The sequence below is a fragment of the Drosophila melanogaster genome, chromosome 3R, assembly GCF_000001215.4.
Source record: "Drosophila melanogaster chromosome 3R".
Classification (NCBI taxonomy): Eukaryota; Metazoa; Arthropoda; class Insecta; order Diptera; family Drosophilidae; genus Drosophila; species Drosophila melanogaster.
The window spans coordinates 18,790,913-18,808,879 of NT_033777.3; the positions used below are offsets into that span (position 1 = coordinate 18,790,913).

General features: G+C 40.9%; 2 protein-coding genes across 8 annotated transcripts in view; both read right to left on the bottom strand.

Moving 5' to 3' along the window:
* CG7720 (uncharacterized protein) overlaps window positions 1-4,257 on the bottom strand; it is a 35,934-nt gene extending 31,677 nt beyond the window's left edge. For 2 of the 5 annotated variants that reach the window (NM_142496.4, NM_001170178.2), the window contains exons 1-2: window positions 4,099-4,257; window positions 1,139-1,208 (exon numbers count right to left, since the gene is read on the bottom strand). The gene's annotated coding sequence lies outside the window, so the exon portion shown is untranslated. Of the gene's footprint in view, window positions 1-1,138; window positions 1,437-2,545; window positions 2,922-4,098 lie in introns of those variants that run through there. The other 3 variants (NM_001170179.2, NM_001300470.1, NM_001170180.1) reach the window with 3 other exon arrangements.
* Window positions 4,258-8,367: 4,110 nt separating this feature from the next.
* Window positions 8,368-17,967, bottom strand: part of Octalpha2R (alpha2-adrenergic-like octopamine receptor) — a 49,945-nt gene continuing 40,345 nt past the window's right edge. For 2 of the 3 annotated variants that reach the window (NM_142497.5, NM_001275786.2), the window contains exon 3: window positions 8,368-16,378. In NM_142497.5, coding sequence (NP_650754.2) covers window positions 15,239-16,378 — 1,140 coding nt within the window. In that variant the 3' untranslated portion in view covers window positions 8,368-15,238. The remainder of the gene's footprint in view (window positions 16,379-17,967) is intronic. The other variant, NM_001275785.2, reaches the window with a different exon arrangement.

Consider the following 17,967-nt stretch of genomic DNA (forward strand, 5'->3'; position numbering starts at 1 on the left):
ACTTTTTTTCGCAGTGTCCTTATTATGGCAGATAAATGTTAATACCAGCTTGACAGTCTGTCCGATGCGGGCTCATGTTTAATTAGTCATGTTTGTCACAAATTCTGACATATGAGCCTTTCAATCGATGCAGCTCATTTAAAAGCCTCAGTTGGCCGACAGCAGCAGCGCGGCAGCTCTAAAAATAAAACCAATTTCGATTGCAATTGCAATCGGCAACTCGGTGGTTGACAGTTGTTCCTTTTGCCTGGGTATATACATATGTACATATGTATGTACATAAGTTGCACAAGAAGAAATATATCGTTGCATATTTCACGCCCAGCACGCCAGCGAATATTTATCAAGTTACCCTAGTCCGCAAGTCCTTCGGCCTTGCTCAACACACCCCCCTATCTCCATATTCCCTTTTTTCTTTTACAGGGTGTACGGTGGGGGGGCAAATGGACAAGAATGCGAGGGGGGGTACAGAAAAAAAGGGGAAAAAATAGTTAAAATGTAGATTTATGCAAATGGAACGCATAGCTCGCATCCTGTCCCATCTCGCATTCCCTGTATGCCAATGTGTTAGTAGCCCGCCAGGCGTTCCTTGGTCCTTCCTCCGCCCTGATCCGCCTGCTTCTCCCTGCTCCTTCCAGCTGCTCCTCCCTGCTGCTCCTCTCCTGCTTTTTTTCCGCACTGTCAGCCCAGTTTGCTTGCCAGCTCGCTGCCGGTTGTCTGTCTGTCTGGGTATTGAGTGTATTGCATTTAATATTTATTTGCTTTTATTTTCCCTTTTTACCCACTGCCGAGCACATTTTTCTTTTTTCCCTTTCCAGCTCGCGAAGGATGAGGAGGAATAGAGAACTCTTCTGCCGCCGTCAGGTGGAAGAGGAAAATTAAAAATGCAATTGCGATTAAAATTGCATGACAAACGCGCGTCGCGTTCGCAAAAAGTGTTGCCAAAGGGGGTTTGCATGTTTAGCGCCCACGAGTACCCACTACCAAGCTCGATAAATAGTTGCATCCACAATGGGGAGACTGCCCCAGTTATACATATGTATGTATGTATGTACATAGCCATCGATGGTGAATCACTTTTTCACCTGATTCATGGTCTTTAATCGAAACCCATCTAAGGAAATCAATTCACACTTACCCTTAGTCAAACGTGAAGAAAAGGTGTCACTAATTTTAGTTAGCACAAAATCCGTTGCGTCTCGTTGAGTCTTTGGTACGTCAGCGAATAAGAGAAGAAACAGTTTGATTTGTTAATTAGCGCGACATAAAAATACTTTTTAACTTTATTTGCCGAAGACAAAAATACGCATCAATCGTTGATTTCACCGCCACACAAAAATGTTTTATATCCGCAATCGTTGTAGCATTAAAATCCGTTCATATGCTGATCATTTTATATATGTATATGTATATATGCATTTATCTTTCTGTTTTTGCCACTCTTCCGATTTTCTGGCTATCTGCCCAGTTTCTCTTCAATAGAATTTAAATTTTGTGCCAATGGCCCCCACACGCGACACTCGGACATATCATTCCCCCGCCGATCTACTCTATACCCTATATCTTTGTATCATCCCAAGTGCATTAAGCGATAAACAAAGGAAAAGTGCAGAACAAGGAACAATGACTGCGAAAGCTAAAAACATGACAGTGACATAGGAAAGTGCATTTCAAGGCGAAACTTGTGAGGAGGGAGGCACAAAGAACAATTTCTATAAAACTTTAAAAAAATATTATAAAAATTCCTTCATCGCCAAAGAAACCGAATCTCGAAACGGAACTATGATAAGAAAACATTGGATTTTAAGAAATGCCGGGTTGCACGATAATATATGTACATTTTATTTTACTCAACAACTAATAATATAATTTAAAACGCACATGATATTGAGATATTTTGGCAGGGTGAAAAATCATAGCACGTGACTAGCTGATGACTTTGTTATTGTGTACCCAACAGACAAAAACTTAGGTGACGAAGGAATAAAAATTATCTGTATCTCTCATTAAGTAAATATTGTTGTTTCATTACTGAAGGGGCAATTGTATTTCGATTATGAATTTTTAAGTTAATTACTTTTTGAAAATATATCTTTAGAATTTATCTAATGAAATATATATAGTTCAAAAACGCACATGTTGCGTGGACCTAGAGATATTTATATTTATTTGTTGGCACAAAAACGAGGCGAAATTATAATCACGTGACTAGCAGCTGATTTTGTTATAGTAGCCAATAGGCAAAAACTGAGGTGACGAAGAAAGAAAAAAAATATTTTTGAATGTTTTTCAATACGAAAATGTGCTGATTTAGTAATCGTATTTTGATTTTGAATACACATGTTAATTACTTTTTCAATATACAACTTCACCATTTAAATAATGAAATATTTAGTTTTAACACAAAATGAGAGATTTATTTTTATCGGGTGTAGTATTTATTTGTTGGCTCAAAAACGAGGCGAAATCATAATCACGTGACTGGCTGATGATTTTGTTTAGCCGGCGTCAAACAATATGTTTTTTTTTTTTTAAAATCTTTTACTTTTTGTTTTGATTCCGGTTTACGCTTTCCGCTTTTCAGATTCAGTTGTCTCCTATTCGGCTGGCTTTTTTGTATTATTATTCGCCCAACATTCGTCACTCTTTCGCGCACTTGTCGTCTCGTCTGTCCCACGTCTGATGGGGGACTGAATGTCAAATGATTTGGCCGCCCAATGGTTATGCTGTATTTATAACAGCACTAATTAATTTTCACTCTTTTCGCCTTGCGGGGAGGGGGGGGGGGTCTGGTCCGAAAATGAAAATGGTATGGGAATGGAAATGGAAATAAAGTGAAAAGAAAATGAAATGAAATGAAAACGGTGATGCTGATGCGATTGTGATTGGGGGATAAGCCGGCCGAGCGACTACGAGCGACTAATATAATTTGCGGAAACTGTGACACAGCACACTGGGGACCAGGTAATTGCACCTGGCTATATGTAGGGCTCAAGCTCAAGGCCCCCGCACTCCCTGTCCCCATTGTCATCGGTTATTAATTTCCCAGATTCGCATTTATATGGTCTTTGTAGTGTGTAGTTGTATGGACGAACACGAACACGAACACTAATTTATTTGCCACCAGAGAATGGACCGGAATAAGTTGGACAGATCTTTTCGGTGATTTCGTTGATGCATTTACATAATCAAATATGAATATATGTATTTGTTGTAAAATATCCCCCTGGTCGAAATCTGTTTTCAATTAGTCAGAGTGAGGCGTTTTCGAGAGAACCTGTTCGTTCCACTGGCAGCTGACTACGAGTATTTAGCGCTTTATGTGGCATATTTGAAAAGTTTGTCTAAAAACCGTTTAGATTATATTTTGGTAGCTCGTTTGCATTGCTAATGAGCGAGCCCAGGGGTCCAGTCCAGAATTAATGGCCCCGACCATGTGAAAAGTTCGTAAATACAATATTTGGCGTTTCGTATTAATTTATCAAAATCCGAAAACTATAGGCCATAAAAAGCACACATCAAATCGGCCGTTTTATTGCCATTGTCAGGTTGGATATTCAATTTCTTCGAAAAGGAGGGGCATTTTCGCTGACCAACACCCAACCCCATCACCCCAGCTTGTTTGTTCAAATTTTCCGCTTAGTTTTGTCAGTTTGGTCGCGCAATTTTTCGAAATAAGAGGCATACGAAAATTTTCCATATCCCAAGTTCGGTGGGTGGCTGGTCGAATATTCGACCTTCGTTATCATATATTTCCGTCACGTCCGCACGAGTGACCCAAGGGCCATCGCGAGCCCAGAAAGGGTTATGTAAATGCCTCGATTTCGATTGAACTCTCGGTCAGCCGGATCGCGTGATTGCAAAGCCCCTGTGATAATGCCGAACTTGTTCAATCAATTTTCCATTTATCGCCTACACTTTTTCCACTACCTCGTTGTTTTCTCTCCCCACAATTATTTATATTGCATTGGGTGAATAAATTGTGTTTTTGTGGCACGCCGAGATGACAAGCAAATAATAATAATAATAATATTAAAAATAATAATTTCATTTGCGTTTTGCGACGGCGATAGTAGTTGGCTTCCGTTTTCTTCTTACTTTTTTTCTTCTGTTTTTGTTTTTCTCACAAATTCAAAACTCGGTTTCGGGTGCGATTTTGAAGTGGACTGAAGTGGATGTGGATTTTGAGTGCTGCACGGATCGATCGATTCGGAACTGCGAACTGCGTCTTGTGTCTGCGAGCGCCACGACGGGTTTGTTTTCATCTCCAGCTGCGCGGCTGCCTCTTGGGCGGCATTTATTTCTCCTCAGCGTGTTGGCTCGATCTTGTTCGTCGTCGCGGAAGGTTCGTAAAACGCCGCAGTCGACGGTGACGGCAGCGCAGCGTCAGCTGCTCTGCTGGGCGTACCGCCAGCGTTCCGCCGGCGTCAGCATCTCGCAGCCAAAGTCCCAATCGCATTGATTCCACTAAATCAGAAAGAGTCAAGAAGGAATGACTCAAGCTTGATAACCGACTGGGAAGTACCCAGGAATTGGGTGCACAGCTGATGATTATCACTTTTTGATCACTGCACAGATGTCCTTGGAAACATATGATCTATGGGGATTTCAAAAGCTACATTGAAATTTCTTAACTTTGCAAAAACCGGCAATATACTGAATAAATAGTATATTGATTGTTTACATTTGTTCATTGTGATGAGCCAAACTTAATTTTAATGTAATATATTTAGTAGCTTTAAAGTCTGAAGTTTTTATCTTCGTTCTTAATGGTATAAAGACATTATGTTCTTGCAGCAAAGAAGCCAAAATAAAACCATATACCCTCACCATCTACGATTACTGGGTATCAATACAACTTAAATGAACGAACATCTCTTGGCCGCACAGGCAAATATTGTGGGTTTGTTTACGCACTGGCTGCGGTGGCACAAAGCCGGTTTTAGCCATATTTTTTGGATACCCAACCCACAGCCCACAAGCCAACAAGACCGAACTCCAATCGATCCACTGACCAGTGGCCAAAGAAATGGATATACGGATTCTACACCACGCGGTGCAGCCAGAGTGCATTTGCCCCGTTTGGCTGGCAGCAAAATGAAAATACATATTCGAAATGCCAGTGCAAACATGGCAACGTAATGCGATATAATTAACACATGCAACGCTAAAACGTGGATAAACAAACAACAATTGTCGACACTGCCCTTTGCCCAATTACATGGGATGGCTGAAAAGTGGGGGGAGTGGCGCAATGAAGGGCTTTTCTGGCCCTTTTGAGGTGCGGGGAATTTCCTTTCCTATTGGCCCCAACCAGGAGTGACTCATATACCAGAGTCGAGCCGTTAATTATACGTCTAACAACGCGTTGGTTGTACTTCTTAACTACACATGTTTTGCACTCCCATTGCAACACGGATAAATGCTTTATTTTGGCGGCAGGTTCAAGGAGCAACTGCCATACATGCCACACTGAGAAAATCCGTACCTCTCTGTCACCAAAAAAAAAAGGTTCAGTTTATTTAAAGTGTATGATTCATAAGGAAGCTGTGTAAAAAATACATAGTAAGCTTGCTAAATATGTTTCTCCACTTTTGGTTAATTCTGGACCAATAAACTTAGCTTATAAGCATGGCAAACTTTCCTGCCAGTGTATTCACTATTAATCGCTTCGTTTGTCGCTCATACTGTTGGTTTTTGCGGCCAGTTGCATGTTGCCGACTTTGCAACTTGGTGGCCAACTTCCGGCAACAATTTCTACGCAGCCAAAGAAAAGTTTTTGCATTAAATGCGAAACAGTGTTAAATAATTTCAGCTATTTTACGATTATTTTTCTCGGCTTGGGCCTGAATTTCTAGTCCAGTCGGCGTTGGTAGACTGTCTGTCTGCTAGTGCTTGTGTGGGTAGCACGGCTAATCATCTCCAGCGGAAGTGCTGTCAACCTCCCACCAACAGCTCCAACAGCTCTTATAGCTCCTCCATCTCATCCTTTCTATCTGGGAATAGCGCTTACTTTATGACCGCTAAGCAGGGCGGTGGTCGTCTGTTTGGCGGTTGGCTTGGTTGTGCCAGTGAATTAGCACAAACCGCATGTTAGATTCGTTGATAACATGCCACCAACGCCCATCCTTGGTCCGCCCACATCGCAACACCACCATAACACCGCCCACATAAGACCACCCACCCACATAGACATGTACAAGTTGATGTCCTGTGGGTGTGGGCGCGTGTCCTTAGCCATGCAGTTAGAGGCTGTCAAGTTGCGAATTTTATGCGAAATGTTTAGTAATTAGTTGCATCCGCAAGGGGAAATTACTTAGCACAGCCAACCGCAAAAGTCCCATCCCTCCATTTGCCACTACACCCCCCCCCCCCTACTACCTTCGCCAGCAACCGTTTTGCTCGGCTTGTTGCGAAAGTTCAAGCGTTGGCAAAATGTTGACAGCTTCAAGAAATACACATTAAGGGTAGCTGGCTTACATATTCTGTGCAGTGAAAAAAATTACACGTATAAATCATGAATTGCAGATGAATCAGATCAATTAGCAATGATTGTTTAACCTTAGATTGATTGATTTAATTTGTTAAATGTAATTTAATTCGAGTAGAAATTAATTTTTTTTTAATCAATCCTTTGCAAGCCTAAAACTATTGGAACTAGCTTTACGAGTCCTATTTCATTTTGATTTCATTTTGAACATATTTAATTGCTCTGTGAACGTATTTAGACGTCTTTCCGTATCACGCATACGACTCGTTGCCCGACTGAGCCAGCGCGCTCATTACTCATACGCAACGTGCAACGGGACTCCTGTTGGTGCCAGGCGTTAAATTAACTAATTAAAACTTGCACAACTCATGTAGCCATCTCTATATTTTGCCATAGGAACAAACGAGCTGGCTGCGTTTGTGTAGCTTCTTGTTTCTGTTCCGTGACAATTATTCGCGGGTGCTTTTCATTTTTTCTAATGCCGCTGCAAAATGTTGTTGCCAGCGACCTCTGACCCGGTTGATAAACGCTGCACGAGTTTTGGGAGCAACAACTGAAACAATTAGTACTGTGGCTGTGGCATTTGGACTCAGCCCGCAGGCTCGCTGTGTGTGAATGTTTTCGGTTGTATTTGATTTTTTTATTTTTTATGTTGCAGGAAAGTTGTACCTACTAAGGTAGCCCAGTTTTTGCCTCTCGCCAACCGGCGTCACGTGTGTAATTAGCACCTGGCTGACTGGCAGACTGAGAGACGGACTGACAGACGAACTGGGCAAACAAACTGGCTTGACAAACTTTGCATGCTGCTGGCGCGTTTCTGATTAATGAGACTGTTGCTGCTCCGCGGCGCTAAGAGCTCGCATTTGGCGCTAATTATTTAATTGCGCTCGCACAACAATTGATCACACAGGAACTTGTTTAGTTTTATGCTCATCTCTCTCTCTCTCTCTCTTTAAAGAGTATAAAGTACACACATTGTTAATGAATCGCCCCGAGATTGAGTCAACAAAGTGTGATAATTGTGTCCGGTTCGGGATTTCCATTTAGCTAGTTAAACTTTGTACGCACAAGTATCAATTTTGTTCTTTCTGCGAATGCATTAGACTTGAAAAAGATGTGTGATTCAGTCTAAAAACGTGCTAATTTCTTCAGATGATTTATGGATTCATAATTTTCAATCAATTTAAAGTTATCTGTCATTGCCTTATCTATTCTTAGTATTTTACTATAAGTAGAGGCATGTTGCGTGTTTTCTGTCTGTAACATACATAAATAAAATCGATCATTGAATAAAATACACAAAATATAATAGAATTGTGTATACATTCTTTAAGGATTAAAAGTGAAACTTAAAGGTTAGTTAACGTTTATATTTAATATTTTTCAAAGGCTCACAGTCTTAAACCTTTATTCACCGAAGCATTTTGATTGTTTTCTACCCATAAAGTGATGGAATAAAATTGTACATGCGCCCAAAGGTGTGCTGTGCATTTGTAATATACTTACCATTTAACGCCTTCGCCCAAAAGTGTGCTATATTTGGTAGCTATCTCGCCCTTTGTTCGACTGCATTTTTAATGACTGACTTTGACAGCACGGCAATGTCAAGGCTGCTGGAGAAAATCAATACGCTGAGGAGCCGAAATGCCGGTCCTTTTTTCGTGGCGGCGTCTGCGCATACAGGAAATTAAGATGCCATTTAAAACGCCCCAAATGAACTTTGCTGAATTTATTGAGGATTTTCACTCATTTCTTCACTGCGATGCCACTTGAGATTCCCAAATATTTGCCGGCATGCGGAGTGCATGGCGACAACAAATAATTCGACAAATGCATTTAAAGAATTTAAGAATACTTTCGGTTTTTATTATTCATTTATGATTTCTGCCTCAGCGCACTGTTTTTTTTTTTTGTGTTTTTTGTGATTCGCTTAACGAGAGTAATTTTTAAAAGGTTTCTTTTTAGTATTTTGTTTGTTTAGCTTTAGCTTGGTTTTGATGAGTTCGAGTTTGGAGCCTCGGGAGATATTTCTCGTCGGCCATTTAGTGGTAATTGTAATCGTACTATATAATTTCAATTAAATCTTTATTGTCCTTTCTACTGGACATATGTATTCGCTTAGCTAATAGTTTTAATTTAGTTCTCGTAGTCATTATGTATCGTATGCTCTATATTATAAGTTTCACTTAGGCTACAAGATCTTAGGAAAACAACGTGTCCCCCATACAATGGGTAAATGTTACATACGTTTGCTCAAACTCAACTGGTGTGGTGGTAGAAAAACAATGAAACTTAATGATTTTAAATGCGTCTTAGTTCTTGGTGTTTTGTCGTTTGGCTATTCTCAGAAAATGTACACATAGTTTTTGGGATGAATTGCCATTTCTTTAGTTAAGTTCAACTATGATATATGATTGCCTAAATGCTAAAAGTTTTCGACTATTGTTGCTTGTTGTTGTTTTTTTTTTTTTTTTTTGGTGAGGGTAAGAAAGGGGGGTTTTTACTCGGTCTACACTTAGTCTTAGCTTTGGTTTAATTAAATACTTTTTAGTTTACTTGTTCGACTTACATGCGAAAATTCAATTCTTTGGTGGCTTCAATTTGCAATTTGTGTTGCTCAATTTACATTTCAATTATCGTAATCGTATTATATTTAGTAAGTTGAACTATAACACGGCGTAAGTAATAGGTATTTACAATGCTTAGCAGCTAAGTAGGTTGGTTTCAAATGCTCTTAATTTCCTTAACTAACTTTCAATTTTGATTTAAGTTCTCCTTTGTGGGCGAGTGTTGTGAATGAGTGTATAATGTTTGTTGGGCTTTAGTTTTTGGGTGGTGCTGCTCTAAATGCAACCAAGACGTTAAAAGGGGCTCAGATTTTAACGTTTTGACCACCCTGACTGACTGACTGGACTAAATGGCTAAGAGATGAGATGCGATGCACGATGAACCGAGGAGGAGGATCGTAGCTCATAGCACCATGTTACTTCGTTGTTAGCTATGTGGACACTACAAAAATGTATAAATAAAACGAAACGAGAACTCGCTCCTCTATAACAGATGGAAATAAAAGCAACAACGACCATGTCTGGCATTTAAACATAGTTTCTACTTATTCGTAGCACATTTTTGTGTATTTTTTTTACCTTTGTTAACTACAGTTTATTAATCGTAACTTACATGGAAGTAAACTAACTAACGAAACTAACATGCAAATTTGTGCAGCATTTTTCTATTAATGTAAATTTATGGCTTATGCTTTCCATTTGCTTAACAATTGGATTTTTGCTAGTTTCATGTTTCCGATGTTGCTTAGTTTGTTTATTTTATTTTTATTATTATTTTTTTTTTTGTTTGGGGAAGAAACCTTTTCAAATACATACACCTATTCGATATACACACATTTAGTTACATAGTCTGCCCGGAAACAGAAGTTGAAGTCGGTAAAACGAGGGAACAAATACAAATAGAATGCACGTGGTTAGAGCGTAATTGTAGTGGAAGACTTCCGCTTAAAATGTAGGTAGTTTTTTTTTTTTTTTAATTTATGTTCATTAATTTCGCCAGTTTGCGAAATTTGATTTTTAACCGCTTGATTTGATATACATTTGCATACTCACAGATTGTTGTACAATGTGTTTTCGGTTCCGTGAAGTATAGTTATGGTTTTTGGTATCGTAATCTGGTGGTATTTTATGTTTGCTCATATTTGATCTACGCACAACTAGTGGAACAGACACGTATGAGTTATAATGAGTTAAAATTTTGCTATGCATATGCCGTACGATTTAATTAAATGAGTAAACGTTTCCATTTATCGGCAACTATAAATTATGCTAAATATATCTGAACTATTCGAATATCCGCCGGCTGCGTTTATCTAATTTCAAAATTCAACTTTAATATATATATATATATATATATAGATCTGTTTATATTTAATATTTATATGTATATAAATATTTGTGTCTAGTTTACAATTAGCAAAAAGTTTAAGATTAAATATTGAAATACGTTTAAGTTACATGCGATTTGTTTGGTTTTTGCAATGAAATAATTTCATTTAACATTTCAGTCATTGTATTTTCTTAATTTTTTTTTTTATTTGATTTTGAAAGACAAGCCTCAAAACTTGAACTTACATGGTCGCATGGCGTTTCCTATCTCTTATCTTCTCGTCTCTAAACCTGAACACAGGCATTGGATTTGCTTAGTTTTGGGCGGCATTTTCAGACCTGCAAAATGGGGAGGTAAGAAGCATCAAGCATACGACCCGTTGAACCGAAGCGAACCAGCATAACCGACTTAACTTTTCCAATTAATCAACGGGGGAGGGTGCGCATTTTAATGTCCGCTGTCGTCGTCGTCGTCGTCGTCAGTGGCTCATAAATATTCATGCTGTCAATGCGCATAAATACCTAAGTGCATATTTATGGTCCAAACATTTGTCGTTATGAGTTTTACATTTATGGCCTTTATACTCCACTAATTAATATGCAGGCCAGCGAGCGTCATTTCGATGATTCATGCTCCTGCTGCCTAATAGCCATGATAATTGCTCCAAAAGTATATACGGCTATATCCAAAAATTCCGTCGCCACAAATGCGTTCATGCGATTCCCGGCAACAATGCAGTTCTCTGCGTGTGCACTTTTCACGTGTTTATCATGTGGGTGGATCGTAAACGATAATGAACGCCGTTTTATTGATGGCTTTGATGCTTTTATACACATTGTTTTATAGTGTAATTTATTTGCTAGAGCTCTGAAAGAGCTTGTAATTATGAGTGGCGCGTCTGGGCAATAGTAACGCATAAATAAACATTTGTCTGCATGAGCGATAGTAATTCGCACAAAAAATGCAGCCAAATATTTACCAATATCGGCGAAATAGTTGGAAAATTTCGCAACCGCAAACAAAAATGCATTTAAAGTGAATTTCGCTGTCAATCCGATTTTCTATAAATACCTGTGCAATTTGGCAAGTTAATCAGGCATTAAATTGGCTTATGGCATATAATGCTTGGCGCCGAAATAGATGTTGACAGAAATGCAAATTCTAGATTACGCATTTTGCGCAATAAATAATTAAATTTCACGAGCGGGTTTGCGGCCTACGGCGTCCGGAATTAAAATTTACAAAACAAAAAATAAGAGACAATACGACACAACAGTAATCTAAAATGTTTTTATGTCATTATTAATTTTGTTATTTACTCGCTTTCGGACCACTCCCATGTTGACTGAAAACAATTAAGGCAAACAAAGCAAAAAATTTGCATTCCGAATCCCATAATTCAATTATGGAAATTAATTTAAATAGCACTGAATTATTTAAAATGTTTTTTCATCACATTTTTTCTCTGCCTCTTGTTTGTTTTTTTTCTTTGTTTTGGCTACTTTGTTGTGTTCAATTTCTCAATTGTTGTCGAGCATTTAATTTATGGTGATTGCTAATTGTGACGTTAATTGCAATTTTATTAATGCTCCTCAGTCGTTAGTAAAGCAGGCAAAAGCGGTTTTTACCAAAAAAAAAAAAGGTGAAACAATGGATGGCGTTGCGTATACGCAGCGTGGTCTAAAATGCCTGCCAGCTTTTTACGCCGGCTTTAAGTGAAAATGACTTTCAGTGCGCCTGGCAAAACAATGCCATCCGTGGAATGCCGTTCGACACTCATCTGGCTGTCGCACCTAAGTGCAGTTAAGTGCTGCGTGCGTATAGGATGTATGTGCGCTTACACTGAAAACAATGCGGGAATATAATAAAATCGAACTAACTAACACTGAATAAAAATTCTTAGAATGTTAGAGCAGATTTTTCAATAAGATTCGCATAATCTATCCTTGGAATCTGCAAATATATCTATTTTGAGGATATTTTGAATTGTTATGTTAGAGAGATTTGCTATGATTTGTATGGATGCGCTTACTGCAAAATGCGTTTTGTTTTATTAATGCTTTTTTGCCGTGTAGTCGCGCATTTTAATGTGCCTTCTGCAGCACCTGCTGCACCACCCTTGCTGCACCAGACTTCTTGCACCACCCGCACATGAATTTACCCTTGCTGTCGATTTCAATTGTTTTCGATTTCGCTTTGTGCACGACGGTCCTTTTTTTTTTTGGTCCTGCCATTTAGCTTGTTGTTGTTGTTGTTGTTGGTGTTATTGTTGGACTTTCTGTCGTTGTTCAAATTGTCATTTGAGTGCAGTTGTTGTACACACATTGCTGACAATGCCAAAACGTTCAGCAGAATGCTGCGTGATCCATAAAAAATGCAGGCACCAAAAGCCTTTGCTGTTTGTCTTTCAACACCATCAAAGTTCTCTCGTCGATTTCCATTTTCCATTTTCCATTTTCCATTTATTCAAATGTAACACTTGGTGGCACCAAGGCGCATTCATGGCCGATCTCGGTCGCATTATTTATGCGTTCTTAAACAATTTTAAGAGGTCTTCGGCAACCACAAGCACTTAGGCTATTGCCCATAGCTATAAATCAGATCAATCTTCGACTATGCCGACATGTGTTGAAAGTTCCAGCGCTGCTAAGAGCTGCCATAAATTTTTTGGGCGGCCCATAGGACAAGGTGATTTTATTTGTTATATTGAAGATAGTAGCTTGCTCTATGCAGATTACAATCTAGCCGATAATGGTTACAAGTGCCTCGCAGATATTGTTGCATCTTGCCACAAAGTGTCAAAAAAGGTGATGGCCAGGCCAGCCAGCACACACAGGAAGTAAAATAAATTGTACGTAAAATTTATGCATAGACTGGGAGACTGGCGCTCCTCCGTGTTTTGTGTGGATTCTCTGGGTCGTGCCACATACTATATATAGTATTTCCTTGCCATTTTTTTTTTTTTCGTTGGCTTTGCCCAGCAAAACAAGCCCAACCAGCCAAACGAAATGGAGAGCCATTCTGGGCCACATGCCAAAAACAGAGTCTGTCAGTCGGTCCGCCCCCTTCTCATCCTGGATGCTCCTCTGTCACCATCTTTCCGTCTAACTCGGTGTCATTGTAGCGTTCCAGTGACGACTGTCTGTCCGTTCGACTGACTGAATGGTTGAATGACGGACGGACTGAATGGCTGACTGACTGACTGACTGCCTGACTGGGTGACGGGCTGTCTATTCCACTCGGCCGGGCGCATGCATTTGCTGATGCATAGCCAAAAACTAAAGTGGGAAATGGTGGAGAAAATGGTGCCATGGAATGAGGTACACTGAAAGGTAAATGTTCTAGATTTCCAAATAAACCATCTGAAATGGTTATGCGAAATTCCTTTTATAAAGTTGAATTATATGTATCTAAGGATATGAAAGTAATATCAGAAAATTTACAAGTTTATCCTATATGTTTGATCGGAATGATTTCAAAAATAAAACAATGCCCTGCTTTCTTTGAGTGTAGAATCCAACCATTTGCGTTTGCATCTGTCTGTGCCCATTAGGCATTGGTTCCCATACATTTGGATTATTTTTTTGGGCTCCCACTTTCTGTGTCGCCGAGTGAAACATCTTTGAGTGAATGAATAAAACTGCGCCTGCCTTGTGGAATCTGTCGCTGTTTTGGTTTCTGTTTTTCTATTTCCATAGCTGTGTGTGCTCACTTTGTTACAACAAATTGTGCGGCCATTGTGCTGGATTTCAGTTACATTTGTGTGCACAAGGAATTATTGATTTGGCCCCCGGCCAACTGCAGCCTAACTCCAAGATTTTCGTCGTCGAAGCATTGGATAAGCGGCTGCCAAAATATTAAAAATAAATTAAATTAATTTGTTGCCATCGCTCGACTTCAGCGTTCACACTTGTTGACCTGCATTTTGAAAGCCAGCATGGAACAATGTGGATCTGGGACTACCTGAGTCCGACTTTCGAAACATTTGCAGTCTGCACTGATATTTGTCATTGGCAATGCAGCCGCAAATGGAAATTGTGCGAAATTATTTTAAGTTGAATGGCCATAGACGTCGCTGGCGGACACATCCATTCAGGGAGCATAATAGATGTTTGCCCAGCTCAAATTCTTGTTTGCTCAGCTCATGCATTTCTATGAGCTCGTCGAGTGTGAAAAGTGTGTGGGTTGCGGTAAGTTCGTTCGGTTGGTCTGGGAGTTCTGTGGGCCATGGGGGTTATGGGGCCTCCGGGATTGGGGTCTCTGGGTTCAAGGGTGCTCGAGAATCCAAACGAAATGAAACGAAATGAAACCAAAATGCGTAAATTGAAATTGAGAGATTCCATCAAATTCACAGCCGTTCATTGCTTTTGAAATGAGCTACAATGTTCGTTACTTTTTTTTTATTCAAAGAAAAAAATTATGGGAGTGGATAGAGCTGCAAAACTATGGATTATTCGGTTAGTCGATATTATCGATAGCTGAAACAAGAAGCTTATTTTAAAATATTTTATCTTTTGGAACTTGTAGAAAAATTATGTTGCTAAAAACCTTTAAAGAAAACCATTTGAACTGTATTGAACTTGAGGCATTATATGAAATAATCCAATGGATAATATGGGATATGTGCATATATATAAATATATCAATAGCTTTGCAGTTCTGGGATGGGGAATTGGAATAGGATATGTTTTTTGTAGAGACCTATGGCACTGCCAAAACGAAGCAAATCTAACGCCTGTAGTGCTGATACATGCCATGACCATAGCCCATTGGTGTGCTGCCCATGGCACGTTCGGTTGCCTTCTCGATGCTGGCGTAAACGCACCTGTAACAGCACACATAGGCCAAACATCACTTGAACAGGATGCGCCGGAAGGCGCGTCGGAAGTCCTTGTTGAAGATGGTATAGATGGCCGGATTGAGCGCCGAATTCATGTAGCCCAGCCAGAAGGCGACGGCGAACGCCGATTCCGGTATGTTGCAATGGCTGCTACATGCCGGCACCAGGATGTACAGGAAGAAGAAGGGCAGCCAGCAGGCGATGAAGCTGCCCATGATCAGGCCCAGAATTAGGGTGGCCCGCTTCTCCTTCTTTCGCGCAATTCGTCGCTTCTCCTTCTCCGGATCCCTGGGCTTCGGTGTCTTCGGTATGGCCGGCTCCAGTTCCGACTTTACTACCTGCTGCTGCTGTTGCTGCTGCTGCTGCTGCTGATTTTTGCTGGCCACTCCACTGGACTGTTGATTCTTGGCCGCCGCTTTGGCCTCGTTGCGCCGCTGCTGGTTACTCGACTTGCGCCCGAAGATCGGCTGGCAAAGGCGAAACTTGAGCGGCTTGACCACGGCACAGCGACTGACCACGCCCGAATCGCTGCTGGATGGATCGAATTCACTCACCATGTCCGTGTCCACGCCCACGGATAGGGCTCGACACCGTCCGGCGATCGGAGAGACGCGCAGCTCATTACCGCCCGTTTGCTGCAGTCCACCAGGCGTCGCTACAGCACTACCATTTCCCCCGCCGGCGGCGGTGGCACCTCCATCCATCGCCACGGTACCGTTGTTGTTGTTCAGCACATTGATGGAACTATTGCTGCCCATGGACGGTGGCACGGGCACATTGAGACCCACCCGACCGGTGGCTATCGTGCTCACCTGAAGCGTCTCCTTCGGCGAGCTGGGTGGAACACCCGACGCCCCAGGGCCCCCGTTCCCGCTGCTCACCACGGTGACCGAATTCGTGCCCGCACCATTGGGATTTGCATAGGCAAGCACCGTTTGGGCGGCCACCGCCTCCAGTTCCCCCGCCTCCGAGGTGGATATGTCGGAGGCCAGGTCCATGGTCACCGTGGGTATCTGCATCGGTAGGCTGGCGCTGTTCGGTGGTGTCTCGATGGTGGCTATTTGGCGCTGCTGGTGCAGCTGCAAAGCGGACACGCCGCTCGAGGAGGGCATCGGTATTGTTCCTTTCTTGGCGGTGGTGAAGCTCGTTACCTGAAAATGAAAAAGCAACATTAATGCGGTAAAAGGTCACGAGGTGCAATAGAATACTTTGGGCACATAGATTTTATGGAAAATCTTTAGTAATAAAATACTCTTAGATATTACAAAGATCCTAAACTGTCTTGATTAACATAAACATCCTAAAATGGTTTCAGCTAATTATGTACTGATTGTATCATTTTCCAATTAACTAATATTATAAGTTATATTATTTTACAAATTTAAAGAGCTGTACAAGCTACTTAAGAACTTAAGACTTAAGAATATCTGTTCTATTGCTTCCGGTCCTCCCACACTGATATTGATTTAGAGATCATAAAGTGCTGGCAAAATATTTTTAGTTGGCCAGACCTGTTGTTGCTGGCACGGTTCATAGTTTTCAAAGTGATTCTGTGTGATTAACTGTCTCACATGCTCGGGCATTGCAAATTAGGTTGCAGATCCGCACAAGTGCAGCGGCAGGCGAGTCGAGAACAGGGACAGATGGCCAAACACTTGCTACAGAAGTTTTCCATTTCGAAAATCCTGTTTAAGCCAACAGGCGGCAGGGAAACGCGTCCGAGCGCGCGGATTACACAAACATGGAGATGGGGCTGTTGCTTTTGGTTGGAGATGGGGATGCGGGATAGGGATGTGGATGCCGGATCGTGGCCAAAATGGAGGGGGCACTGCCGGGGAAGTGCATATTCAATGCTCGAGAGGCAGCAACAATTACCCGGGGCAATTAACACAGACACGGGGCGCCCCAACGAAAATGAAAATAAAATAGAAGAATTCGAAGATCGAGAGTGGGAATACCCTTGAATTTTAAGCAGAATAATGAATTGTTTAGTTAAAAGTAATTATCATAAAAAGTATAATATAGTTATTTATAATGTAGTTTGTAAAATTAAAGATCAAACAACAGAATGTATAACATAATAGCATTAAAAATGTATTTTAGGTAGTATTCTAATATTCAAATATGCACTAATGAACTAGTAGCTCTGATGCACATTTAAAATAGACCTTATTAAATGTTTTCCTTTGTAATCTTAACTTTAGTTCCCATGTAGTAAGTACCCTGTGTAAAATGGGTGCAGAAACAATGCTCAAGGCAAATCGCGTTGTCAGCATATGTGCGGTCATCTCCCTCTGTTCTTCCTGATTTCGGTTTTTCCTCTGCTGCCGCTGTCTCTGCTTGTTTTTCCACCCATCCCACCCCCTCCACCCCTCATCGCCACGGAAAATGCAACCCCTTTCCTGTTTGTTAATCGCTCGTTTGGGCCGCTCGCTTGGACTCTAGCATTTGTTTGCACAAAATGGTCGAGACGTGTCGCTGATGTTGCCGGCACTGTCCAGTCGTGAATGTATAACCAGCACACACCCTTCTCTTTCTGTCAGTGTATATTGCTCATATAGTTAATTGAAAATGCAAATTGCACTGCATTGGCAGTCGTTGCGCTACCTAATTGACGATCATTAGAGACTTTTCACTCAATCAGTTGATTTTGGGGCGGAGTTTCGATTAAATTTTCAGCGATTATTTTCCAACAAAGGCCGTTAAGAGCGGGTGTGGCGTCAGCAAATGCCATTGGATT